The sequence below is a fragment of the Xyrauchen texanus genome, chromosome 16, assembly GCF_025860055.1.
Source record: "Xyrauchen texanus isolate HMW12.3.18 chromosome 16, RBS_HiC_50CHRs, whole genome shotgun sequence".
Lineage (NCBI taxonomy): Eukaryota > Metazoa > Chordata > Actinopteri > Cypriniformes > Catostomidae > Xyrauchen > Xyrauchen texanus.
In genome coordinates, this window is record NC_068291.1 from 15,338,086 (window position 1) to 15,364,456 (window position 26,371).

At 38.5% G+C, this 26,371-nt stretch overlaps 2 protein-coding genes across 3 annotated transcripts in view; both read right to left on the bottom strand.

Annotated features, from left to right (window-relative positions):
* The window catches only part of LOC127657008 (protein Daple), an 86,967-nt gene extending 79,470 nt beyond the window's left edge, over window positions 1-7,497 (bottom strand). The window contains exons 1-3 of the mRNA XM_052145622.1: window positions 7,131-7,497; window positions 5,378-5,478; window positions 278-386 (exon numbers count right to left, since the gene is read on the bottom strand). Of these exons, the coding sequence (XP_052001582.1) occupies window positions 278-386; window positions 5,378-5,478; window positions 7,131-7,190 (270 nt within the window). The 5' untranslated portion in view covers window positions 7,191-7,497. The remainder of the gene's footprint in view (window positions 1-277; window positions 387-5,377; window positions 5,479-7,130) is intronic.
* Window positions 7,498-12,568: 5,071 nt separating this feature from the next.
* Window positions 12,569-26,371, bottom strand: part of LOC127656910 (spectrin beta chain, erythrocytic-like) — a 35,161-nt gene continuing 21,358 nt past the window's right edge. For both annotated transcript variants that reach the window (XM_052145451.1, XM_052145450.1), the window contains exons 15-37: window positions 26,164-26,301; window positions 25,288-26,047; window positions 24,832-25,034; window positions 23,642-23,732; window positions 23,392-23,538; window positions 22,982-23,251; window positions 22,625-22,849; window positions 22,434-22,523; window positions 21,986-22,270; window positions 21,257-21,387; window positions 20,411-20,615; window positions 20,072-20,295; window positions 19,135-19,285; window positions 18,688-18,932; window positions 18,443-18,581; window positions 18,270-18,354; window positions 17,963-18,159; window positions 17,440-17,513; window positions 17,294-17,357; window positions 16,867-17,123; window positions 16,199-16,372; window positions 15,313-15,355; window positions 12,569-15,207 (exon numbers count right to left, since the gene is read on the bottom strand). In XM_052145451.1, coding sequence (XP_052001411.1) covers window positions 15,019-15,207; window positions 15,313-15,355; window positions 16,199-16,372; window positions 16,867-17,123; window positions 17,294-17,357; window positions 17,440-17,513; window positions 17,963-18,159; window positions 18,270-18,354; window positions 18,443-18,581; window positions 18,688-18,932; window positions 19,135-19,285; window positions 20,072-20,295; window positions 20,411-20,615; window positions 21,257-21,387; window positions 21,986-22,270; window positions 22,434-22,523; window positions 22,625-22,849; window positions 22,982-23,251; window positions 23,392-23,538; window positions 23,642-23,732; window positions 24,832-25,034; window positions 25,288-26,047; window positions 26,164-26,301 — 4,387 coding nt within the window. In that variant the 3' untranslated portion in view covers window positions 12,569-15,018. The remainder of the gene's footprint in view (window positions 15,208-15,312; window positions 15,356-16,198; window positions 16,373-16,866; window positions 17,124-17,293; window positions 17,358-17,439; window positions 17,514-17,962; window positions 18,160-18,269; window positions 18,355-18,442; window positions 18,582-18,687; window positions 18,933-19,134; window positions 19,286-20,071; window positions 20,296-20,410; window positions 20,616-21,256; window positions 21,388-21,985; window positions 22,271-22,433; window positions 22,524-22,624; window positions 22,850-22,981; window positions 23,252-23,391; window positions 23,539-23,641; window positions 23,733-24,831; window positions 25,035-25,287; window positions 26,048-26,163; window positions 26,302-26,371) is intronic.

Below are 26,371 nucleotides of genomic sequence, written 5' to 3' on the forward strand. Positions count from 1 at the left end.
GTAACACAAACTCTTCTCAGAAGAGAAAATAATAAGGTCCCCAGCCACCCACAACAACATCCACATCTGCAGACAGGTTTAATCTCTCATGATACTGGAATAACCACCTTGTGTCTGCAAAGACCAGCTGCTGTCTGGCATATATTGCAATCCCTCAAAACACACATACACAACATTGCTGTTTTAACCCATTGCTGAGCTTTTGATCTTGCTTATTACTGATAGTGATCAGAAAGTACATTGCTGCTGAAACAGGACATGGAGGAAAAGCTCTTACCTGGTAGTAGTTTTTGATGTGTCGAATGACAGTGTTGAGGTTCTGTATTCTCAGGTTGACATCGTTATTCACATGTTTGTTCACTCGCTGATTCATGGGGCTTGGGTCTCTGTGGACCAAGAATAACATGTCATGTACATTTCAAAATCTTGACCAAAAAAAAAACCTTTGTTATTTATCCACTACCCAAAATCTAAAGTTCAGGAAAAGGATGTGCATTCCTATAAGGCCTTGCATTATGCACAACATGAACATTATTTTGCATGAGTGCCCTAACAGCACAGACAAATCTTTGTTCTAAATAAAACATCCTTTTACATCACTGCAAATTTTACAAATTCTTCTGACGTAAAAAGCAATTACGCCTTCGTAAAACTGGACTGGACCGTTGAGTGACACTCAGAGGAGGCTCCTCGTCTTGGCACAGACGGTGTGAAGGTCCTACATAGACTGTTTTTGTCCAGTCCTCATTTACATTTGTTTTGTGAGAATGGCATGCAAATTCTACCAGCTTGGCCCACAAACCAGCTTGCGAGTGAAAGAACCTTAAAAGATCAGGGTCAGTTTTTTTCCTCTGCTGTCTGCTTCAACTGTTTTCTATTGCCCCGAAGCCAAGTACGCTTCTTTGAGTTTCACTTTTTGTGCCCGTTTTTATGACCATAGATATAGCAACTGACATCAGGGTTTGAAAAACAATGACTCTTTGGTAAAAGTCAAGGGAAGATGTATAGAGTGCATGCAGAGGACATCTGCAAGATGGGAATACGTTAGCATTGGAGCCCTTATGCAAACGGCAATTGTGTTTATGGCACACCTGGGGCACAAAAACAAACTGGCAAGGGTAACAAGTTTAACACTGCTATAGGCATATGGGTGAGGGCACATTATAAATGAATGTGGTGAAGAGAAAGGAAGAGATGTGTGTAAAAAGCCCTCTGCATTCCACATCTCCACTCATTTGTAATGGCTCAGTGGAAACGCACTGAACACCTGTAGAATTGGGTCTTAAAAGTGCCAGACCTATATAACAGACAATATACCAATATCCTACATCAAAAGCATAATTCTCCATGCTTATTAATCTACCAGCTCAATCTGTCAGCATTTGGCACACACAAATAGACTCTTAATTTCTTAGACTACAAACATCTTGAAATTGAAATTCAATTTGGGAGTCTGTATCAGATTTAGAATAGTCACTAAAAGAGATAGTTCCCAAAACATTCTGTTATAATCTACTCACAAGCAGGACTCTGTTTGTTTGCTATACTGCAGAAAAGCAAACAAAGGCAGCATAAAAGTAATCCATACGACTCCAGTGGTTCAATCCATATCTTCAGAAGCTATATCATTAGGTGTAGGTGAGAAACAGATCAGTATTTAAGTCCTTTTATACAATAAATTCTCCTCAGTACCCAGTAGTTGACGATACGCACAATGCACATTAAAAGATTGTTGTGCATGAAAATCCCAGGAGATCAGCAGTTACAGAAATACTCAAACCAGCCCCTCTGGCACCAACAATTACGCAATGTTCGAAATCACTGTGATCACATATTTTCCCCATTCTGATGGTTGATGTGAACATTAACTGAAGCTCCTGACCCATATCTGCTGCCACACGATTGGCTGATGAGATAATTGCATGGATGTTTGTTGGTGCCAGACGGGCTGGTTTGAGTATTTCTGCAACTGCTGGTCAGCTGGGATTTTCATGCACAACAATCTCTAGAATTTACTCTGAATGATGCCAAAAACAAAAAACTTCCAGTGAGTGGCAGTTCTGCTGATGGAAATGCCTTGTTGTTGAGAGAGGTCAACAGAGAATGACCAGACTGGTTCAAACTGATAAAGTCTATGGTAACTCAGATAACTGCTCTGTACAATTGAGATGAGAAGACTAGCATCTCAGAATGCAAGTTGGCACTGTATTGGCGGCCCGAGGGGACCTACACAATATTAGGCAGGTGGTTTTAACGTTGTGGCTGATCAGTGTATATATGGTGTATATATGTATAAGGGGTTGACCAATATGTTTTTTCAGGGCCAATAACGATAATGATTATTAGTAATCAAAGATTACTAATAACTGATATTTGGGACCGATATATATTTGCAGAAAAACATTTTGTTGTAAAATCAACAGTCAAATAGTCAATTAAGAACTGAGCAAGAATGATGGCATTGTGGCCCAAAGACACCCAAAGTAGTGGACAATGAGCAGGGTTGGGAGGGTTACTTTTGAAATGTATTCCATTACAGATTACATGCAGTAAAATGGAATTTGTAATGTATTCTATTAGATTAACTCAAGGTTAGTAACGTATTCTAAATACTTTAGATTACTACTTCATCACTGGTAGATTTTTTCACTTGTTTTGACTATAAAAACTGCCAGTACAGTAAGAAAAATAAAAACATGTTAAAAATAAATTATCTGAAAAACCAAAATATCTGACGCAGTGTTGTTTCTAAAACAAGATAAATTACATTAATCTTGTTTTAAAGATTTTTAGATATTTTTACAGGAAAACAATACAAAAATTATAAATCAAGAATATTATTTTTGCCCTAATTTCAAAGATCTTACTAGAAAAAAGAAATTATGATCCAATGTGAATTTTCCAGATAAAAATAATATGATTGTGTCAGGGAACATGTGCATGTTAAATGGCTAGAAATAGCATTTTAGCTTAGCGTAAAGCTGACAATTTCCACAAGGTTTATTTCTATTTCTTCTGCTCCAAACTTTCTTCAAACGTACTTCTCTGTCTGCTCGTATGAATGTAACACATCGTAAGAAAGTGTTTCACCGCTGTTCAAATGCACTTTGGATCGCATCATTTATATGTATAAATGTTTTCCATCTGAAAGGACTAAATATTAAATGAAACAAATGACAATAAAATGCAAAGTAATCTCTTCAGTAATCAAAATAAATGTTGAATGTAACTGTATTCTAAATACCAATGATTTAAATTGTATCTGTAGTGGAATACAGTTAATTGTATTTTAAATACGTAATCCCGTTACATGTATTCTGTTACTCTCCAACCATGACTATGGGGGATCTTCTACTGTTTATATATTCATAGAACATTTACTGTATGGGGGTTCAGGGGAAACCCCTGAGAGAAAATGTAATTCTTAATGAACTAATTTTATATTTAAAAATGCAAATCTACCAAAAACAAACAATGTACATCTAAATAGTGCAGTTTAAAAATACTGTTTGCTATCATTAAGCATAAAGGGCATGACTATCAAATCATGGAAACGTTTTTCATCAGAAGCAGAGAACTCGTAATTTTAAAGTTTTAGTTGTCTTTCTTGCTGTCCATGCCAGAGATGATGTTATCTCTGATTAATTTTCACAAAATGCAAACAGAAAAATCTGTTTATTATCAATTGGCTCAAAACATGTTCGTAATAACACTAATTTTAGATGGGAAAAAATATTTTCTAGTCTGGAACCACAATAAATTGTCCTGTCCTTGCTAAGCTGAACCGCCATGAGTCATTTCAGACACACGAAGATTGTTTCTGCTTCACTTTCTGCAGTGTATTTTATCGAAAGATGCTCACAGAATTTGTCCGCTACGGTCTACAGTCATTAAAATGTGGCGCTTCATGTCACGAGCCGGTGGAGAGAGGCAACATGTGCAAAGCACGAAAAGGCATTAATGAAGTGTGTTTAGTGCTAGAGAAAAATATTCAAGTATATATATCTCTGAAAGATTAGTGCTATCTACGCCCTGAAGCACTTGTGGTGAGCACAGCTCCTTCGTTTTGTCATGCTGCTAACCTAAAGTGTGTTGTCATGACAATGGTTGTCCCATCTCACCACTAATTGGTGAGCGCTGGCATAGATTATAGACCTTATTCACATTAGTGCCATCTTTGATTTTTTAATGGGAATGACAATGAGGCTGTGAAGGATAGACTTACCATCTCTTCAATGGGCTGTACTGCAGATTAAAAGTGTTTTTGGATCATTCCACAGACAAAACATTGATAAAATATCTCTTCAAGAACATTCACTATACAAAGAACTCCAGACAACATGAGTTGTGGAAAATCAGATGTGATGTAGGAGTTTTTTGCAGTCAGAACTCTAAGTGGCACGATATGTTGAGAACATGACACCAGGTCACAGTAGTCCCTAGAGTACAGCAACAAAATGTCTGAGGACAGACATATGTCACCTCCCCCTACTGTCTGTCTTTTATAGAGAAAATATTTCTTTGTCTCTGAAAAGGGCTAGTGTTTAGGCCCCTGATTAAGAGAAAGAGGGCAGTGAGGCAGCTTGAGTAAAAGTAGGTTAAAGGACAAGGCCAAGGCGGCGTGTTTGAAATCTCAGAAGAGTTAGAAATGAAACGGCAGTTATTTCCTGCTCAAGTTTGTTGGACAAACTCTAGGTGTCAAAAGCTCAAGATGTGCAATGAGTTGCTTTTTGATTTAGAGATTTCCTTGATCATAACTAAGGCACATATGAGAGGGCTACCGAGTCACCTGTTAAGATGTTTTTACATAGACCATGTCTATGGTTATAGCTAGAGAAAACAGAAACTTCCATGGCCTTACATTCAGTCAAAAGCAGCAAAACACACACCTTAAAGGGATATTGATGACAGAACTTACTCATCCTTTAGTAGTTAACAAAAGGAGATGTTTGAGGCAAACTGACACCATTCACTTATATTGTATGGAAAAAAGATGCAATGAAAGTAAATGGTGACATGGTAAATAGTAAACATGGCGCCAAACATAACCTTTTGTTTTCCACAGAAGAAAAACAATCATAGGGGTTTGGAGCAATATTAAGGTGGGCAAATGATAACAGAATTTACTTTTTCGATTGAACTTCCAAATTTCACATAGTACACCCAAAAAATATTCAAAGGCCCTTTATTAACACACTAATAATAGTTAATAGGAATGAAACTGGTGGAGCTTAAAAATTCAGATAGTGTGTCTGCATATTTGGGCAGAATGCAGAAAAGAATAGGATGTGGTTTCTAATTAAAAAAACATAGGCAACATAACAGCTGCTTGATTAAAGCATGTGCACACACACATAACATTTCAAGCATCACTTACATGTGTGTCATGATCTTATGGAGGAAGACACCATCCACTAAGTCCATAAACATGGACAGCTTGTCTTCTGAACCAGACCCAAGGGGTCCAAATGTCTTGACCTGTAAAAAAACAAACAAACAAAAAAAACTTAAAAAAGGTAAGATAAGTATGGTAAGATCAAGACAGGATACGAGCACAGCTGCAGTACAAATCAAGCATGCCTTCAGTTTCAGAACAGAACTGCAAATGCATTTCTCCAGTTTTAAAATACCCACACCTATATGCAAAGTGAAACTTGTGTACATCTCTGTGTATAATAAAGGTGCATTCAGTAACTTTTTTGTTTGTATAATTTGGCATTTACACTGACACCCAGCGGCTTGGATGCAGCTTCATTCAAAATCAAACATTTTCAGTAACAGATGTTATTGTAGAAATTCACTATTCACAGTCAGCCATGATTACTTTAACCCATGAGTGAATGTGTCCAATAACAGTGCGGTTACTGAGATTAAGAGAGTAGTATCCGGCTGGTCATGTGATTCAAACATGGAAGCCCCCATGTGCGGAACCTCTCCATGTAGAATAAAACAACTTTTATAAGGTTACTAATATGACTGGATTCTTCATCTCATGCGATTGGTCAAAATTACAATTAGTGTCTTTAGGAGTACAACTTTTTTAATGAGGAAAATATTACTCAGTGCACCTTTAAATTGTGAATGCTTTTTTAAGAGTAAATATAACTTCATACTAAATATAACTAGATTCCCACACTGTTTGTGTTTGCTCTAATATTAAATTAGGATGCAGCACAGAGACCTGAATGAAGTCAACATGGGAATGTTGATGATTTTCTAATGTGGGTCATGATGGTTACATATAAGTTGAAAACACAGTGGCCAGAGAAAGCAAAGCCAAACACAACATATGGGTCAGGGTAAAGGGGTCATATATACATTTTCACCAAACCCTGTCAGTTGACATGAAATTCTGCATGTAGATTTGCTTGAGATCTGTTCTGTGTTCTTGGTGTGTCACTGTAACTCCAGCTGCTATTTATGTTCATCTTATGCATATATTAGGATTCTTCCATGTGTAATCCATAGGCCACTTCTAAATTATTATTAGTATTAAAAGTATCTTACATTAGAGGTTATATAATATAAATAGCATATAAATAAATTTATACATATATATATATACATATACATATATACATATATATATATACATATACATATATATATATACATATACATATATATATATATATATAAATAAACAATTTAATGTAATAATATTTTAGTATTTTTATATTTATATAAAAAATACTAATTTATATACATTATAATATGTATATTATTTAAAATGATCAAATTATATTTAAAATAAACTCCATTACAATCGATACCTACATGATGGCAAATAAATCTAATAATAAAAATACATCAAAAGTCTACTTAAAGGAATGAGAATAAAATGTTAACTCAAACGTTTCAATGAACTTTAAGCATAAATCATTATCGAAATTTACACGTTTGCTTAAATGGAGCTCACAATAGTCTCTTTCCATTATAGGATACAAACATCAAGCATCCAGTACACATTAGTGTATCTGTAAAGAGCACAGCACACCATCACAACTCACTGCTGATCGATCAAACACACACACACACACACACACACACACACACACACACACACACACACACACACACACACACACACACACACACACAGCAGGTGCCATCACGCCTTTGTGACTTACCCAAACCACAAGCGGCGAATCTATAAAGTTAGACATCAACTCCGATATTGTAATATCCATTTTGAGAGAGAAAAAAAAATCCACGCAAAAGTTATATCCAAAAAATATAGTTTGCAACTGAAGAGTGCGTCTGAAAATACTAAGGCTTTATGTACTCGACATTACTGTCCCCCGCAGAACAATGCAGGGAGCAAGACATTCTTTGAAATATGAAGGAAATCCGTTGAGCAAACAGTTGAAAATAACTTTAAAATAAGTTCAAGTCAACAAAGACAGAGGTTATGGATACATAAGGATTAAAAGCATTTAACGATCTACAGCCTATGCAGACTTGCGCGATTAAAGTTCAACTTCTCTCCATACACTCCCAGCGATTGCATCTAGAGTTACTTTGTCGCCGTGCATTCAACCTGTACCCGCATGAAGAGCACGAGAGAATGACATCTCTAACAGCCAATCAGCTGCGCGTCTACACTGAGGGGTGGACAGAAAACCGACCAATAGCAGAGTACTGGGTGGCGGGCTGCATTCAAAATGACGTAACCAACAGACGAAGTTGTTGTCGGGACAACCTGACCTAAAGCGTGCAGCTCAATGGCACCCTCAGCAGGTAACGTACGTTTTTGTAGATTAAAAAGCATTGATTGTCAGTTCTGGCTTTGTAAATATACATCCGCATACACATATCTCTGTCAAGTACCCACCTACATTTTATAAATTTTCTGTTTCGACGAACTACTTCCTTCATGGTATGTTTAATGGTGTGTTACGTAGTTGATGTTGCTGAAGATATTAACTGGCAGTTCAAGATAAGAGATATGAGTGATCTCTGAGTGGTTTGCGTGTAACACATCCTACTTTGTGTAGGGCAAATCTTTTTTTAGTATTAACTGTTCATATATGTTCATATCTTATTGGGAATATCATTTGGTTGACGGTGTTGCCTTGCTGAAGATGAGCAGACCTCGATTTTTAAGTATATACTTAAAAGTGAAAGGATATATGAAGCCAGGAATGTAGTTATGATTAAACATTTTGTCAAAATTGAGCTATGTCAGAATTCTAGTTTATTAGACTAAGATTTGTCCTGTGACAGAAGAGCTCGTCTCATGCCCAGAGATTCAGAGAAATTTAGCAAAATACACAGTAAAACCAAAAAAAAACAAAACTGTGAAGCCATTTTCACAAATCAAATAAGATAAAATAGAGATCAAATAAACGGCAATAGAGATTAATTAGACATTTGTCTTACAAGAATTTCCAGCATCTGGGCCTTTTGGTGAAGCTCCAATGTTGGGCTCAGTGGGACAAGTGGTGCAGCTCTGCCTCTGAGCTCAGTGGGCCCTGTGGTGCACCTCCAGGCTCAGGGGGTCCATTGTAGAGCTGCACATAATTAAATGATGCTTTAGAATGGTCTGTTATAATAGACACATGTCGGTTTTACAGATCATTTTATATATATATATATATATATATATTTAACATTTTTATTGATTAGAAAAACAGGATTACACAAACAGAACATACACACACTGAATCAATTTATAAAATGATATATCCCTCGCCATGGATATACCACCCAACTCTACAAACATCCAGTGGTCTGACACAAAATGAAAGTAGCCACATACAAACAAAAGATACAGACAAGTGGAAACACTTAAGAATATATATATATATATATATCTCCACAGCCCGTCACTGAGCACCCTTCAAAAAGGCTAAAAACCTGCCCCATTTCCTGTCATATGCAACCGAACTGCCAAGCAATCTATACGACATCTCCTCAAATGATGCTACCTTGCCCTATTCGGTGCACCATTCATAAAAAGAGGGAGCGCCCGATGATTTCCATCCCCTCAGAATTATCCGTCGGAGGACCCACCTCTTTACATACCCATCGGCTATATCAATAACTGCCCCATCACCCAAAACACAAAGTCTGGGACAGAACAGAACTTGACCTCGCACAAAATATTCTGGACTCTCAACCAAAACTCCTGAATCCTTGGACAAGACCAGAAAACATGTGTTAAATCTCCATCCTCCAATTGGCATCGACAGCAGGTGGGTGTGTCTTTTAGACCAAGCCTATACAATCTGGAGGGGGTCCAATAGAATCGATGCAAAATCTCAAAATTACATCAGACGCACCCTTGCATCTCTAGATGCAGACTTGACGTTTTTTAGAATCCTAGCCCACCCTCCATCTTCCAATACAAAGTTTAAATCTTTCTCCCATAGTCTCTTGAGAAAAGTTGAAGTTCAGATGAAAACCTTTTACTGGGCAGTACGCTGTCAGAACTAAAGCATCGGATTTAGACCAATTGACTCTTGGAAAAGGAATTAATAATTCTGTGGAGGCAAGGCATAGGTCTATTGGGGTCAGTGATGAATAATAAAATATCTGCGTAAAGCAAACGTTTATGCACCATTCCTCCCACCACCCATGAAAAATCATCCTCCTTTCTTATCACAGCTGCTAATGATTCCAGGGCAAGACAGAACAATAATGGGGAAAGAGGGCAACACTGCTGGGTGCTCCTCTCCAGAGTTAAATAATCTGACATTAATCCATTTGTTTGTACCACTGCTACCAAGCGGTACCATCCAATAAAAGTATTCCCGAACCTGTATATTTCCAAAACCTTAAAAAGATAACCCCATTCTACCATATACCATATCACATTCGCCTTTTTTGCGTCAAGTGAGATGGCAGCGACCGGAGTCTGATCATGATATTAATGAAATGCCTAATGTTATCAGAACAGCTGTGGCCCCGAATAAACCCCACCTGGGCCTGTATCCACAAAAAATCTTAAGGCTAAAAGTAGCTCCTAACTTGGGAATTTAGAAGCAACTCTTAAAAATTATGGGCGTGTCACTCCTAATTTTAGGACTCATAACATTTTCATCTAAGATTAATTCATCGAAACTGGCATTTGTCTGTACACTTATCAAAATACACTTATATTTAAGATACATTCTCGTAAAGCAAGTCTAACTATCTTTTATGTTGCTTCTCAAGTAGGATTTTTTGCTGTGTACTTTTTAATTAATTAAACAATAAAAATCCTTTAATTTTTTTCCTTTAATTTAGTGAATGTCATTTAGATGTGTTTGTTATAATTACATTTTTTACACAATATATTTTTTCTCAAATGTCAAAATGTCAAATTTTAATATGAGTGGACTGTCTCTCAGCATGAGGAATGTGAATGGGTTAGGGCACCCCATAAAAAGAAGGATGGTTATTTATTTTCTTAAATGTAAGAAATATGATTAGTGCTTCTTCAAGAAAGCTTACGAACAAATTAACAAAATCATCTTTTAAAAATACCTTCCAGCATTAGTGCAGCAATCAAACCCCGAACTTTCCCCAGAACCAAACAAACAGAAAAAAGAAAAACATTTGCATTAACCCCGCGCACGACAATGCCAACCAGCGTCCATCCCTCTAAACTCAAACAGTCCACGTACGCCTACGAGAGCCCCCGCGACATCTCAAGTCTGGTGCTTCTATACACATTTTGTGAGACAGAATTATACAACAGAAAATAATCTATAAAACAAACTCCAGCCGCTAGGTAGAACCAGCACAAAAAGAAACAAAGGCACTCAGTTTCCTCAGACAGTCAAGTGAATGTTCAGTGAGTCATAGAAAGAATCACGCAATGACCTACTCATTCCATTGACTTTATGAAGGACATTGCTTGCTGTGGGCATGTAAATATTTTGCAGCCATCCTTAATTTGTCTGGGAAAATCCGTGCAAAAGCGGCCTTCCGTTGATGTAAGAGTTTCTTGCATTCCTTGAATCGATCACATTTCTCTCTTGTCAAATTCATAAGTCTGGGAACAAGAAAATGTTGTGGTTCTTCCAAGAAAGCCTTCCTTTACTCCTCGAGGATGATCTCAGAAATTTGGCCAGAATTAAACGGGGCCTGTCTCCCTCAGCGGATCTCTGAGCCAAAACTCTGTGAGCTTGCTCGATTTCCTGGTGAGCAGACTCGGGAAGAGCCCATAAAGAAATTTCACCATATCTCTGCCTTCTTCGTTGTCAGGAATTCCAACAATTCGTACGTTGTTTCGGCGGCTATGATTCTCGAAATCTTCCAACTTTTCCCAAACGCATTCTAAGTCCGTCTTGGTCGCTAGCAGGTTAGCAGCTATCTCCCTCACCTCTGACTCCAGATAATCGTTTCTCAGCATCCGACACTCTTGTAACCATCTCAGTGAATTTCGTCTCCTTGGCAGTGATCGATCGACGTATTACAGCAAGATCCACCAAGTCACCAACGACATTCACCAGCATCACCGACATGCTCGACAGTTGATGCTGAATATCTTCCGCAGCACCATCCCTGGTCTGCGGCCCTGTCAGTGGTATCAGCTTGAGCACGTAAGTGACTTTTAATGTCTCCAGAGCCCGATGATTTTGACATTTTGTCTTCCTAGAACAGTCAAGAATCATATTGTATCGAATCTCACCGGTTTATGACATAAGTATTAAAAGACACAAGTTCGCCGTTCACAATTCTGACCCTCGCATGATGCCACACGACCCCCCGAACATTTTAAATCTTGATGTTATTCAAACACTCACCTTTTAACTTATTTGCTCAAAGTTGATAATTTCCAAAGAAGTGTACCGTGTACCTTTTAAAATGACTTGTTCCAACATTTTCAGCAATAAGAGACAAAATTATAACAGTTTGTTTTGAGTGTAGTGTGTTACGACTGCCCTGTCCATGCAAGAATGCTTTATAATATTTTATAAAAATAAATATATTTTACATATATAAAATTATATTTTGGCATGGGGGGCGTGGTCATGTGTCAGTCTGCGGGAGAGAGAGAGCAGTAAGCCTCGTCACCTGGTTCACAATTATCCCTAACACCTGTCTCTCGATTTAGTGATGCAGAGGGAGACCAAAAGGCACCCAGAGTGGGAGAGAGAGTGTCCAGAAAGCACAACAGCCAGAGTGTCTGAGAGTGTGTTACGTTTTGATTACATTTACATTTATAACGATGGTTACCGTCATGTGTATGCCTCAAAGTGCAAAGTAAATTACTGACCTTGAACCTGCTTTGTTGTCTCCTAACTCCTTTGCCCATGAACTAAGATCACATTACAAACGTATTGTTAAATTGCAGTAGTAAATAGTTTAACATATTTAGTCCATGAACTTCATGAACTAAGATACACTTATGTTCTTTCTACATTCTCCCACTTAGTCAGCAGTGCCTTCACCTGATCATATCATTGCTGTTTTTGTACTCACTTTTAGTAGATGAGCCAATTTTAGGTTTACACACCAATTAGTAAAACAAAATCACTTTTCTTAATTGGGTTTTAGTGGCAAGTAGTGTCAGTCATCCATGCACACTTCAGTAAAGATTAAATCCTTAAAAAGACAAGGGGCAAAAGTTACTGCAAACAGAGAGTTTATTTCAAAGTGTCAAAATGATTCAGACATTTCCTTCAAATTATTACATGTGATTTTGCATTGAAAATACAGATATAAAAGGAGAAAAGAAATGGATAATGTGGAAATATAAGTTGAAAGGTAGTTCTAGACTGCAGTGTGTTTAAAGTGACAGAACTGGGATCCGCAGGTCCAGGTTATACGCATAGTGGACAACAAAAACCCCCATGACCTTAAAAGAATAGTTCACACAAAAATGAAAATTCATCATTTACTCACTCATGACATCCCTGATGTGAATGACTTACTTTCTTGTGCAAAACACAAACAAAGATTTTTAGGACAATATCTCAGCTCTGTTGGTCAGAGCTAGAGAATGGAGACCAAAAACCACATAAACATAGCATAACAGTAATCCATGAGACTCCAGTGGTTTAATCCTTGTCTTCTGAAGATATTCAATTGGTTTTAGGCAGACCAAAATTTAACTCCTTTTTCACTTTAAATCTTGCTATCTGCAGTCTCATTGGCGATCATGTTTCAAGCTCAATTACACGTCCAACACTATCTAGCGCTGCGCGTATGCATCAAGCTCTAGGAAGTGTAATAGAGCTTGAAATCATGATCATGCCTAAAGATTGCAATGGCAGATGTACAGTAAAAAATTTATATAAACTGTTCTCACCCAAAACTGATTAGAAATGAAGAAGAAATTGATTAAACCAATGGAGTCATATGGATTACTTATGCTGCCTTTATCTAATTTTTGGAGCTTTAAAGTTTTGGTCACCATTCACTTGCATTGTATGGACCTACAGAGCTGAGATATTCAGCGAATAATCTTCATTAGTGTTTAGCAGATGAATGAAAGTCATTCACATCTGGGATGGCATGAGGGTGAGTGATGGGAGAATTGGGTGAATTAGACCTTTAATAAAGCACCACATTGACCATTATAACTGACTCTGTAAACTTGTTCTTTGTCACAGCCATTGAAAAATCTAACAGTGAGATGATATTTTAAGTAATTGTTTGGCTATTGTTTAGAATATGATGAAATATTTTTTAGCTTGCAGTGCTTGGCAGCAACAGTATGGATTTACATTTAAACATGAATATGTAATACTGAGGGGAAACTAAGACTTTGATACTGTAAGAGGGCACTTAAATTCAAGCCAGTTTAGATTAGGCAATGTATTAACAAAAAATAATTGTTTTGTAACAACCTTTCAGAAACATCTGTGACATCTATTTATAAATAAAATATGAGTCAGGATTATGAGTGATTACTTATTGCAAGTTAAGTTTTTTTTTTACAATGTAAAATACCTTAAACTTCCTTTCCCCCTGCCATTTCCATGTGCTCAAACATTCAGCAGTTACACTGGCCACCAGAGTTTTCTTTGGATGGCACTGACCAGGCTGTATATTTTGCAGTAAGGATTTAAATTTTAGTATCTTTCTAAAGGGTTTCCTTTCCTAGTATAAGGGTATTCATGATCTGATTTAGGCCTGAAACAGCCATACTGGGAAACTTGAGTAATGAGAGAATACAACTCTGTATTGTAATCATATAGCACCATATTAAATAAACATATCTGATATATCATATATATCATTCATGCTTTAAAAAAATATATATAAAACATAGCTGAGGGGGGTGTGGGGGTATGTACTGCTCTAATCTAATTTTTTGACTTTCCTTTACTTCATAATAGTAGTATTAATATATTAGTATTAATATTTTCACATATTAATATAATATTAGTATTAATATTTCAGTTGGCTTTATGGAAATAGGTTTTAAAACACTTAGGACAGTCTAAAACCACACAGTATAACATGCATATAGTACATGTTAATGCCATAGTGTACAGTGCCAAACACCCTTATTGCAATAGCTCCTTATGACCAAACACCTTAAAAAAATAAATGCCTCCCCATTGTCTAACACTATGGAAATTAAATAAGTTCCAATGCAAAGGGCACAGTATTACATTTGCAACCATTTTAAAGGAATAAGGCAGATTAACAAAACTATGCATATTTTATAGTCAAACTACCAAAGCATGTCTAGAAGAAGCTCAACACATTAAAAAATAAAGAAAAAAGTTGTTCTTACAAATACTTTTTGGTTAAATTTAAACAGATTCCGTAGCTTTTATTTGTATGTAGAGTGAATTTGATTTGTAAGTCCAGAATAGGGAAAAGCACAACACAAAATAAATAGCAATACGTGTGGACTTCAGCAACACTTTTTTAGCTTAGATACAGGCAGCAGTGTAATCTACATTTTATATAGCTAAATCCTTAAAAATGTATATAATATAAAAAAGAAAAAGAAAAAAAGAAATCATTGGTGTTATAAATCTGTTCCTTTTGTGATTGTTTCACCTGCTTCACATTCTGTCCAGGGTTTCTTCACCCTGTTTTGGTTTCCTGAATTGTTTTGGGCTCTTTTTATTTCTTCTTAGTGAACAAACTAAACCTTTTCTCCTTGTCCTTCTTGGTAGAGGGGACCTCTAGAGTAGTGGAAGTAGAAGGTGGGGGTAGGCTTTGTGCCTTCACTCCTGATGGCCCTGCAACTGGTTCCTCTGTCACCGGTTGTGCTGCCTGCTCTATAGCCTGAGTCCAGTTCTGAAGCTCCTCCTTTGGAGAAAGAGGGAAAACCACATATACAATCATTAAGGGTGTTTTTTGAAAATCTCCATTTACTAATTGGGAATAGGTTGAAAGAAGCATTCAACAACTCACCTCATCTTTACACTGGAACAGATACTCACTTCCATCTCCAAGTCTGAGAGTAAAACAGAAAAAGAATGAGCGTGAGCATAGGATAACACATTTTTATATGGATTTAAAGCAGATACTATTTACACTCAAGTGCAAAAAGCAGCAAATAGTATTTGCACCCCAACTCTGGTACAAATATTGGTAGATGCTATTAGCACCCCTATTTAAATATTTACATACAGTATAGGGGCATCACTACAGCTTACTTTTTGTGTTTATTTAGAGTCCCACACAGGGTTGATTCAAACCATTCTGGCGCCCTAGGCAAGATCACCATTGCTGCCCCCGGTGGGGAACTAGAAACGGCCCTGGTCCCACTGACAACTGCACCTACCTCTAAACCTATCCCTAACCTTCCTTTAGAAAAACTAACCATGATTTTAGAACAGTAACCATCATATTTGGTAGTAAAGTCATAGTAACCACATATTTACTATATTAACAACACCATAAACTGTAAAAACACTGTGATATAAACTATTATTTTTGCCAAAACAAAAACATGGTTATGACAATATTACTATAGTAAAACTACCTTTTATATTAATTTATTATTAAAAGTAGTTATAAAGAATATATTAAGAGTGGAAAAAGGAAACAAAATTGTAAAAAGAGTAGGGGAAAAGGTGAAATCAGACCTGGGATACCTGTACAGAAAGAATAAAAGCAACCGGCATTATGCAACACGCAACTACAGCAATGTTTACAATGCAGGTTGTCTTAAATTTCTATGTTTCCACTAGACTATTGAGGTGCAAATAGCCGCACTGTGTTTCAGAGTCTATTGACACCTGGTGCAAATAGTCACTTTGTTAATTTAATTGAAATTAAAGACTAAGATCCTTACCTAAGCTTGAACACCTGCTTCTTTTTCTTGTAGTTGGTCAACACCTCGCATGTAGCATCGGTGAGGGTCAAGGGTTCCTCACCGTGGTAAGTCACACTATGACTAAAGCTCTTAGCATCCTTGTAGGCAGAGAGCTGTCCTGGTTTGAGCACACAGTAAAGGTTGTTCCAGGACCTGGGACAAGACATGAGAGGATGAAAATGTTTATGTTCAATAAAATGTTACTTTTTTGTGATTGAAAATGTAGCATTAAGCACTGTACCCAATCAACAAAAAAGAGTGAGGTGAGGTTTGTCATTTCGGTGCCACTAGCACCACCAAATGGAATAAAAAACAAATGTCTGTTTACAAATAATTTTCCCGATCACTCCCCCCATCTTCCATTAGTAAAAAAAAAAAACTTTGTCCTGTCCCCAACTCACACCATTGGTTGAGCCAGTGATGCTATGTTGGGATGGCTGGGATGCTCAAACAAAGAGCAGAGTTAACACTTTTCTGGGAATCAACCTATCAATGGATTACTTAAATTGTCCCTGCATATTAAGCTGGGAAAGCAGAAATAATTGTAACATTTGAAAAAATTTACACTTCACTTTTAAGTTTAATTAGATCCAAAAGCAAGTCTAACATTTGTATACATTTCCTGGAGAGAAAAATCTTCCGCTTACCTATTGGATGCCTTCTTATTAGGTCCCTCCATCTCATGTTTGCGGCCTAGAGTTCCCTCCAGCAGGACTGGCTGAGCTTGTGAAGATTCAGTGGGAAGAGTGACTGCCTTTTCTGTCTCTCTGGTAACTTGAATGGATGTGGAGGGGTCCAGCTCTAGTGAGCCACTTTCCTGTATTTCTGAGACAAGTGGAACAGTGGAGTCCCCTGCTGTGCCATCACCTCTGCCAGAACTAGGCTCTATTACTTCCATACCAGACTAAAAACCAAAATTAGAACAAAATTAAAGGACAAAACCAGACAAATCTTTACATTTAAATACCAAATATGTAACATGTAATATGTGCTGTATTTGCATTCACAGAAGAAATAGTATAATGAAAAGAAAGGTGGTGGAGAGATGCTCATAAAAAAATGCTCTAAACTGACCAGAGACTGCTCTTCTATGGTGTAGAGTTGTGAGGAATCCTCCACAAAGCCTGTGTCTTCTCTCCTGGCAGACAGAGTTAAAAGGTTAAACCTGGGTTTTAAATAACAGAGTATGAAGTGTGTAGTTCCACAGTTTGTGCATTTACCTGCTTTCTTTCTCCCCCTCTTGTCTGTACTGTTGCATGTCCTGTTGTTGCTTTCGAATTTGCAAGAGCTCCAACTAAAACACATTAGAAATGATAGTCAGTAACTAGATTTTAAATGGTCTTTGCCCTTGCAAAACTCACTACTGTCATGTTAGGATGGTTGCCAAGGCATTGCTATGTGGTTGCTTGGGTTTTCTGGGTGATTGCTAAGGTATTACTAGGTGGTTTCTTGGGCATTCTGGTAGTCCCTATACAACTTGGATCCCTCCTTCAGTTTAGTCTAAATTTTTTCCCCACTTGTTTTACCGTCCACCAAGCGAAAGTGATATGTCAAAGCACTTAGAAAAGTAATAGCAATGGTGTGGGACAAGGTACACAGCGAACTTTAATATTAAGGTTAGGGGTTTGATCAAATCCTAAAGTAAGAGCTATAGTGTGATGTTTGTCATATCAAGCACTAATTACTACATACATCATGCCCAGCTTTACAACACAAACAAATGCACAAACATGACACACATACTGTTGTGAGACGTTCCAGTGCTGAGAAACGCTCCTCCCATGTAGCAGTGGATTTCTCAAAGGCCTCATGCCTCTTGAGAAGTTTTTCGACCTCGTCCACTGTCTCTCCCAGATCCCTGCTGGCCACGTATGGCTCCTGGGCTATTAGCCAGGCCTCTGCCACAGATGCATCCCGAGCAAACTGACATACCTCTAACACTAGAAGGAGATATAGTCATGAGCATATGTAGTGTACACTAGCACTAGTGTATATTGTTCAGTATTTAATAATTGTGTTTGTGTGTGTTTGTTCATGCCTGTGAACTTACAAAGTCTTAGCCATTCCCGTCTGTCATCCCACTTGAGCATCATCTCTTTCCTTTTCTCTATTAGTTGCATCCACTTTTCCTTGATCTGTGGGGAATGGAGTATATATATTATACCTACACACACCCAACGGACACCAGTTATCTTCACCATACAAACACCTGGGTGAACTCACCTCTGCAGAGTCCTTGTGCTTGCGTTCCAGGAGAGCACATCCCAGCTCCACACACTGATTAAACATTGGCCCCCGTGTCTCAATCTCTGCTCGAATTCCTTGGTGATATTTCATCAGGAGCTCCACTGAGGACACATCTCTTTAGAGAAAAACAAAAGAAAACCTTCACAAATAGTTCAGAACATCAACAAAGACACCAACAATTGACCTCTACTTTGATGACCGCAAGGAAAACTTTTCATTACCTTGGCTTTTCCTGGGTCTCTATCTGCTGAATGATGCTCTCCATCCAGGCCATCAGGTCTCTCACCATGGTGAAGAAGCGGAATTTGTCAGCTGTATCCTCTAGCCGCTTCCTTCTGCCCTCACAAGCATCCAACAGACCCTTCCAAGCCTCCACCACCTCTTTTTCAGTTTCCTTAATGGCAGTGGCCTGATCTCCTGCATATTGGGCGTGCAGTCGAGTTGCAGTCTCCTGGAACTGTTTCACCTGCAAGAAGAGAGATATAGGACCTGTTTAAAACATCCTTCACTTGTCAAGATGCAACATTGACATTTTCTTTATATGTAGTATGCTTGCCAGTGGCTGATAAATATTCACAAAATGATACAAATAGATAGCCACAAAAAAATCCAAAACATAAAAATTATAATGAGGACAACTTGTTTGTGTAATGTATTGTTTGCCATACCTGTTTGCCTAGGGAGCTGATGTCCCTCTCAAATGCAGCATGCATGCGGTGGAATGACTCTGCCTTGCTGAAGTCCTCTCCCAGATCATCAGGAAGCTCATTCTTCTTTTCGTGGATATGAGCAACCAGCTCCTTCCCATCATAAAAATACCTAAGAAAGTTCACAGAACATTAATTGGTGTTTAGTACTATATAACAATTGCCTATGTGCCATAACACATCACTCTCAGTTGAAGATGTTGTAAAACAATGATCATAATCTTGTTACATTGGCTTGTTTTTGTACCAGATACAGTAAATTAGTAGGATTAATACGATATTGGCCATGGGTGTCACACAGACTTTTTGCGAAGATCTTGCACTTTTCAGTCTGAGACATACCGACTCCCCATGACTCTCTCTCTCTGAATCCCTGTCACGTGGAACTTGACGAAATAACAACAGGACTACCGTGAGAACATTAACAAATGTAACAGAGTGATTTAGGATGCAATTCATGGAGTACCTTAACCTTGTGAATGTGTGTGATTGTGTATTTCTCCCCTCAAGGCTTGCCATATAACATGTATGTCCAAATGCAGCTTTCAGTGTGTAAAGGATTTATGTTCAACAAAAATAGACAGTTCTGTCTCAGCTTTCTGATTTTATTAGTCATTTTAGTGTAGGAGAACCCCAGTAAAAACGCTTGGTGACAGAAACACTATGGATAACAATTGGCTTGTGATAATGTGCTAATGAAATGTGATCGCTAATGAAAATATTAAGATCAGCATGAGGTCTTGACAGTCGCTCAGCAAAAGAAGCTCACTGGTCACTTCACGAGACCACAAGAGCCCGGCCCAGCAACATAATAATTTTTTTCAAACAAGATTGATCTACTTTTCCGACTCAGCATGCCGCCTTTAGTGAAACATCCAACTTGTTCTCCTATACTCACTTTAGAAGGTCATAGGAGGTTGTGAGAAGCTGAGCCCGGGTGTCGATGAGCTCTAACAAATCTGCCCAGCTCTCATTGACTCCATCCTTCCACTCTGCCATGGTCGCCGCCTCACTGTGGCCTGCTTCGATCAGCTCATCTATGATCCGATTCACAGCATCTACACATTCCTGACCCACTGTCCCTGTTTCCCGTGCAAACTCCCGGAACTTATCTCGCAGAATCTAAAATGTTCATAAATGTTAATGTAATGACAAGGTCTAGCATTATACATCACAAGACATACTTTGTGTGAGAGGTAGTAAATATGATTATATGAATGGGTGTGTTGGTCTTTACCATCACATGGTCAAGGTCTTGGCCCATTTCTTGTGAAGAGGCCACCACGTCACGCTCTGCAATCCAATGCTCAAGCTCCTCCACTTCACGGCTCAGCAGGAAATGATGGAATATGTGGTCCAGCTTCTTTTTGCGGTCCTCTGCCAGCTCCTTCAGCCCAGCATACTGCTTATCTACTTGCCCTTGCCTTCGGATGATGGCCTCACTTCACACACCAAAGATAACTCTTTGTTATAGATTTTTGTAATATGCATGGGTGTGAGGTTTTCTCTAGTTTTGTACTATGCTGGTTTACACTAAAATTCAGTTGCCTCCTTTAAGGCATGGTCACATTTACCTTTGCACGGCGAAATTCCGCAGGTGAAATACAGTCATCTCATTGGGAATCTGTGCAATTGTGAATTTCATGCAATGGATAGGTGAATTTGCCACGTTGATCAATAGGAAGTTGCTTGGTTTGTCTTGGTTGTTGACCTTTGGATGGGTGGTGCTTTGTACACAGCTACACTGAATATTGACAGTGGACGAGGATATCATTTTAGTGGCAAGTTTCTTTTTAACTTCACTCTCCCAGAGTTTAAAGTGCAGCATTAATAAGAGGCTGCTTGTCAATTAGTGTTTTGCTGGTTTCAAACACGCTCAATATACACTACTAATATTCAATTTTGCTGTGCAAAATGTAATGTGACCACACCTTTATGATAAATTGCTTGCATTTTTCCTCATTTGTTACTCAGCTGAATGAAAAAAGTAAATACAAAGCCACTGAGGTGCTTTAGAACACTGTGTGTAAAGAGTTATCTATAGTGTTATCTACCAGTAAAACATGTAGTCAGTCCAACATACCCCTCTGGGTGATCTTCAGCCAGCATCGTCTGAGCACGGTCTGACAACTGCTGGATGGACTGTGCATAGTCATCCACGGTCTGCTTCAGGAGCAGGTGGCGCTTCAGCATGATCATAGCACTCTGCTCATCCTACAAGCCAGAGAGATATATACATAGGGATAATATTCCAGAGACAATAAAGTGACAACAAAAAAACCTGTGTACTTACTTAAAGGGATAGTTCAACCAAAAATACAAATTCTGTGATTATTTACTCAACCTCAGAATGCTAGGCAGTGAGTAAATGATGACAAAATTTTAATTTTTGGGGTAAAGTATGCCTTTAAACCAAGTGCTTACCTAACCCCGTTTCTTCTAAACTTAGGGCATCTTGACACCGCAAAAGTTGCACAAAAATGGCAAAATATATCTTGAAAATGTGTTTACAAAGAGACAGTACATAAAAATACTTGCACAGGAATCATAATCATTGGAAACAATGTATAACAAGCTCCAACATTGATTTTCGTGAACAGCAGCTCTGTTGTAGCAATTACGATTTTTACAAAGCCATGCCAGAGCCAGAATTTAGAGCCGGCATAGAGTTGCCTTAACTTGGCAGAGTAAAGATGTCTTAAGACAGTGTATAATTATCCCACAATGCTTGCAGAATTACAGATACTTTATATATTTATTAAACCAGTCATACTATTGTTCTGTAGGCTCTTGTATTCTGTTGCAGTCTCACCTTGGCCTTCTCATCAGCAATCATGTAGAGTTCTTGTTCCCCGATCCAGGCTTCAGCCTCATCTGCATCATTGTAATACTGCTGAGCCTCATTGGAGCCATTCAGCCGAGCTCTCCGTTTGGCCATCTCATTCTGCAGTTTTCCCCATATGTTTTGGAGTTTCCTCATCTCATCTGACATGCTCTCTGCCTCTGGACTGCCTTCCGCTGCCACTACCATTCGCTGGCCACGCTCTAGCACTTCATCAATGCGTGGCTGGTGACCGTCAATCTCCTTTTGTAGTGACTATACAGAATATGTATGTTTAACATCAGAGAGGTGTGAGGGAGCATGGTAAATATGGTCATATGATTTCCATTAAAGTTGAGCTCTACTGCATTGGAGGATTGGAACTGATCACATGATTAGGACTGAACTGTAGAAGTGAGGGGAAAAATTGAACACTCACCTGGTTCTTCTTAAGTAGAAGCTGAACACTCTGAAGATTGTTGCCATGATCCTCTGCCATTGCCATTGGTAACCTCTCATTAACCCAGAGCTGAAGTGAACAAAGAAAATATTCTTCAAGAGTGCACTATGAAAAGAAATCATGCCATTCAGAAAAGCTGCAGTTTATGTGTGCTGTATTCATGTACATACTATCTCATCTGCAAGGTCTCTAAAGAACTGGTGCACAGCCTTAGCAGCCTCCAATTTGCCCCTGCGTTGGGCAAGAGGTGTGAGGAGCTTCTGGAATTCCCTCTGAAGAGTTTGCTGCTCTGCCTCAAGCTCAGGTCGGTCCTCTCTAAGAGAGGCATGCTGCTGTACAGCTTCCTGAAGCTTCTCGAGCTCACGTGCACGATCCCGAACTTGATTGTCTGTCATCTAGGGCAGTTTAGAACAGATTTAAACAATATTACAAGCACAAATCTTGGTTAGCTTCAATCCAAGTAATCAAAAATTTCCTGACAAATTAACAGTGGCATCACAACAGTGACAAATCAACACGTTTTATACCTGATGTTTCTTCAGCAGGATGTTGGCACTGGTAAGATCCTTCACTTCTTCATCCACATCACCATGGAGGTGCTGCTGCAGATCAGCCAACCATTTCTTCAGGTCAGTCAAGCTTTGGTCAAACAACTCTGAGCGGTTTGCGTCAAACAGCAGACGAGCCTTCTCCTGTGTGGTGCTCTCCAGTTTATCCCACAGTTCATGAAGATTAGCAAGACGGTCCATTACAATAGGCTCACACTCAGGCTTGGATTCCATCAGTTCTTGTCCCTCCTAAATATATGATCAAGGATTAAAGTAAACATTCTGACATTTCTGATCATTTTAACACAGAGACTGCCATTTCTGAGAATTGTAGGAATTCACAATTGATACATGTTATGCAGTACACATAAATCTGCTACAGTATATACCTGATCAATGTTATGAAGCCAATCCTTGTTGGATGCAAGTTCTGCCATGAAGGCCTGGTGTTTTTGCCACTTGCTATGTAGGTTTCGAGCCTCATCATATGATGTATCCTGTGCAGTCAGCATCTTCTCATTTATCCACAGTGTAAGCTGTGTGAGAGAGAAGTAAATGATCAATGAATGAGAAAAGCTCTCAAGGAACATTCAAAATATATTGGGAGCACAACTGAGAGTTAGGTAAAGCATTGCTCACATCTTGGGTGTTTTGAAGGAAGTGCTGAAGTTCCCTGTTGTCTTTGAGTTTCCCTGAGACTTCCTTGGCTTTGTCTACATTCTTGCTGTGCCTAAAGACATGTACACACAAACACATTGGCAATTTACTGGTAAGTCTCCAGTGCAGAATAATGTGTATGGCAGAAGCATATATCATGAACATGTGAAGACATGGCTTTTCTTCACTACTCTATTCTTTCAGTAGAGAATGCATTTTAAAGAGCAACATAAGCCAATGGATTAGGTGTTCTTTCACAAAGAGATCAATACCCATCAAGACAGGCGCCCATATTTACGAGCTACAGACAGCCTGGGCTAATAAGGGTAATGCAGGCTTCCCCTCTACAACATAATGCTGCTTTCACTTACTGCTGATCCAGCATAAGTAAACAGAGGAACCATAAATGCATGGGTGCATTAACAAGAACTATCGAACAAACACCTTTTTTTTCTGAATTACACTTTAAGGATCACTTTGAATGACATGACTATAAATACAGATTCTTATTGTGCCCATTTACATACTGATCTAGGGTATAAGAATAGTGATTCTCTTTGACATCAATGACCCTTTCCCAAGGTCCCATTAACTATTGCTATAATACTAAGGCAATTCTTTTGATGTCCCAATTTAAAAAAAATGTTAATTGTAAATTGAAAATTTTCCATTAAAGTCTTACAAACTTTCACTTTTTTCTTTAAAAGTATAGTTCACCCAAAAATGAAAATTCTCTCATTTACTAACACTTGTGTTGTTTCAAACCCAGATACTTTTTTTAATTGAACACAAAAGGAGGAGTAGGGAGAATGTTACCCTCAGTCACCATTCACTTCCATTGTATGGGGAAAAAAAGGTGCAATAAATGTGAATTGTTACTGACGATAACTTTCAGGCTAAAAACTTCTGTTGTCTTCCATGGAAAAAAGTCACACAGGTTTAAAACATCATTAAGGTGAGTAAATAATGACAGAATTTACATATTGGAGTGAATTATTCCTTTTAAATATGGGATTTTTATTATTTTTACAGTATAAGTTTAGCAGCAGTAACAAGAAAAAAGTTTTCATAATGACATTATTTGTTTGCTGGGTCACAAAAGAATGCTTTTTGTAAACATTTTGTATGTCCTTGGATGTAGTATAGGAGATATGATAATCAAGAAATCAGACCTGTCTTTAATAGAGTCCATCTTGTCTTTTACCCTTCCTGAGTAAAGGTTACCACTGTCCACCAGCCTCTGTCCAGTCTCTATAGTGCTCAGTATCTTCTCCTCATTAGCATCCATGGTGGTTACAAAGTCCTCATGCTTCTTCAGGGCCTTCTCTGCTCCGTCTAAGGTGTCATGCATGTCTACATGGGCTAAAGTGTATTCCTTTTTTAGAAGTACAGGTACAAAGCACAGAAAGAGAAAAAATTTGAGAAACAATGTTATGGAAAGGCAAGAAGAGTTAACATTCTTTAGTAGTAAGCAAAAGACAAGAAGTTAAGCTGTCCCCAAAATGACTGTTCACAGGTCATTCTTGAAGTAGATCAGATTTTATATAAAAAATCTGATCTACCAAATTGATATTATCAATTTTGGTTCATTAGACGAAAACTCATTCATTCGGAAATTACATGTATACCTGGTTATTTAAGATGCTCTCAGCCTGCTTTGCATCTCTCATAAACTGCTGAAAGCCTAGACCCTGATTTAGGAAGTTCTTGCGGCTGTCCCACATCTTGTGTAGCTCATCCCAGCCCTTATCGAGACCCTCCAGCCTTTGCTCCAGTTGCTGGTACTGAGGATCATATTCTTGATCCTGAATCACAGCTGCTCCCGTGTCCCTAACACGATGGTAGTCTTCCTCATGGCCATCCATATCATCCTTCAAAGCATCATTAAGACTCAGGAACTGCTCAGCCTCTGGCAAACTATCTGGCATTTCCTCAGATGCAATAGCCTTCTGCGTCTTGAACAGCCAGGCCTGAAAATCATCCATCTCCTGTAGGAAGGTCTGCAGCTTGCTGACTTCCCCAAGAGAGTCCTCACGGTCTTTCAAGGTGCGTTTCAGTGTGTCCCAGGCTGTGTCCAGATCTGCCTGTCTGGCAAGGATATCAGAAGCATTTTCTGGATGGTCCATCACAAGCTTCTCTGCCTCACCATGCAGGAAATCTAACTTGGCTTGAATGGCAGCAAGGTCTCTCTCCATGCCAAAGAGCTTCCTCTGGATGGTAATGACTGCAGCAAGGTCATTGCCAAGCTCTTGCGTAGACTCGATAACTTGTGTCTTGTCTTTTATCCATGACTCTGTCTCATCACAATCAAGACCATAGTTGTGTAGGCTGAGGGCTGAATCCACTTTACACTTTTTATCCTCTACCATTGCTTTAAAAGCTTCCCATCTGTGAGGTGTAAAATCAAAAGACATTACAGATCACCCATGGAGTATTTTAATTGGAACTGAAAGCAAATTATAGAGCTGGGCAAATGGTTGAATGGGATTCATAGGAACCGGTACCTTTTATTGAGATGAGCTTGACAGTCTTTCACTTGTTTTGTTTGTGGATGTCTGCTGTCCTCAAGTTGCTTGGCTGCTTTATTGACATCATCAACCCGGGCCTGCATGTTACCCATCTCTTGAGCAAGAATGCTTAGCCTGCCAAACAGAACACAATGATATGACAATGGAATAAACTGGAATAGTATGATATCATAGGATGGTGCAT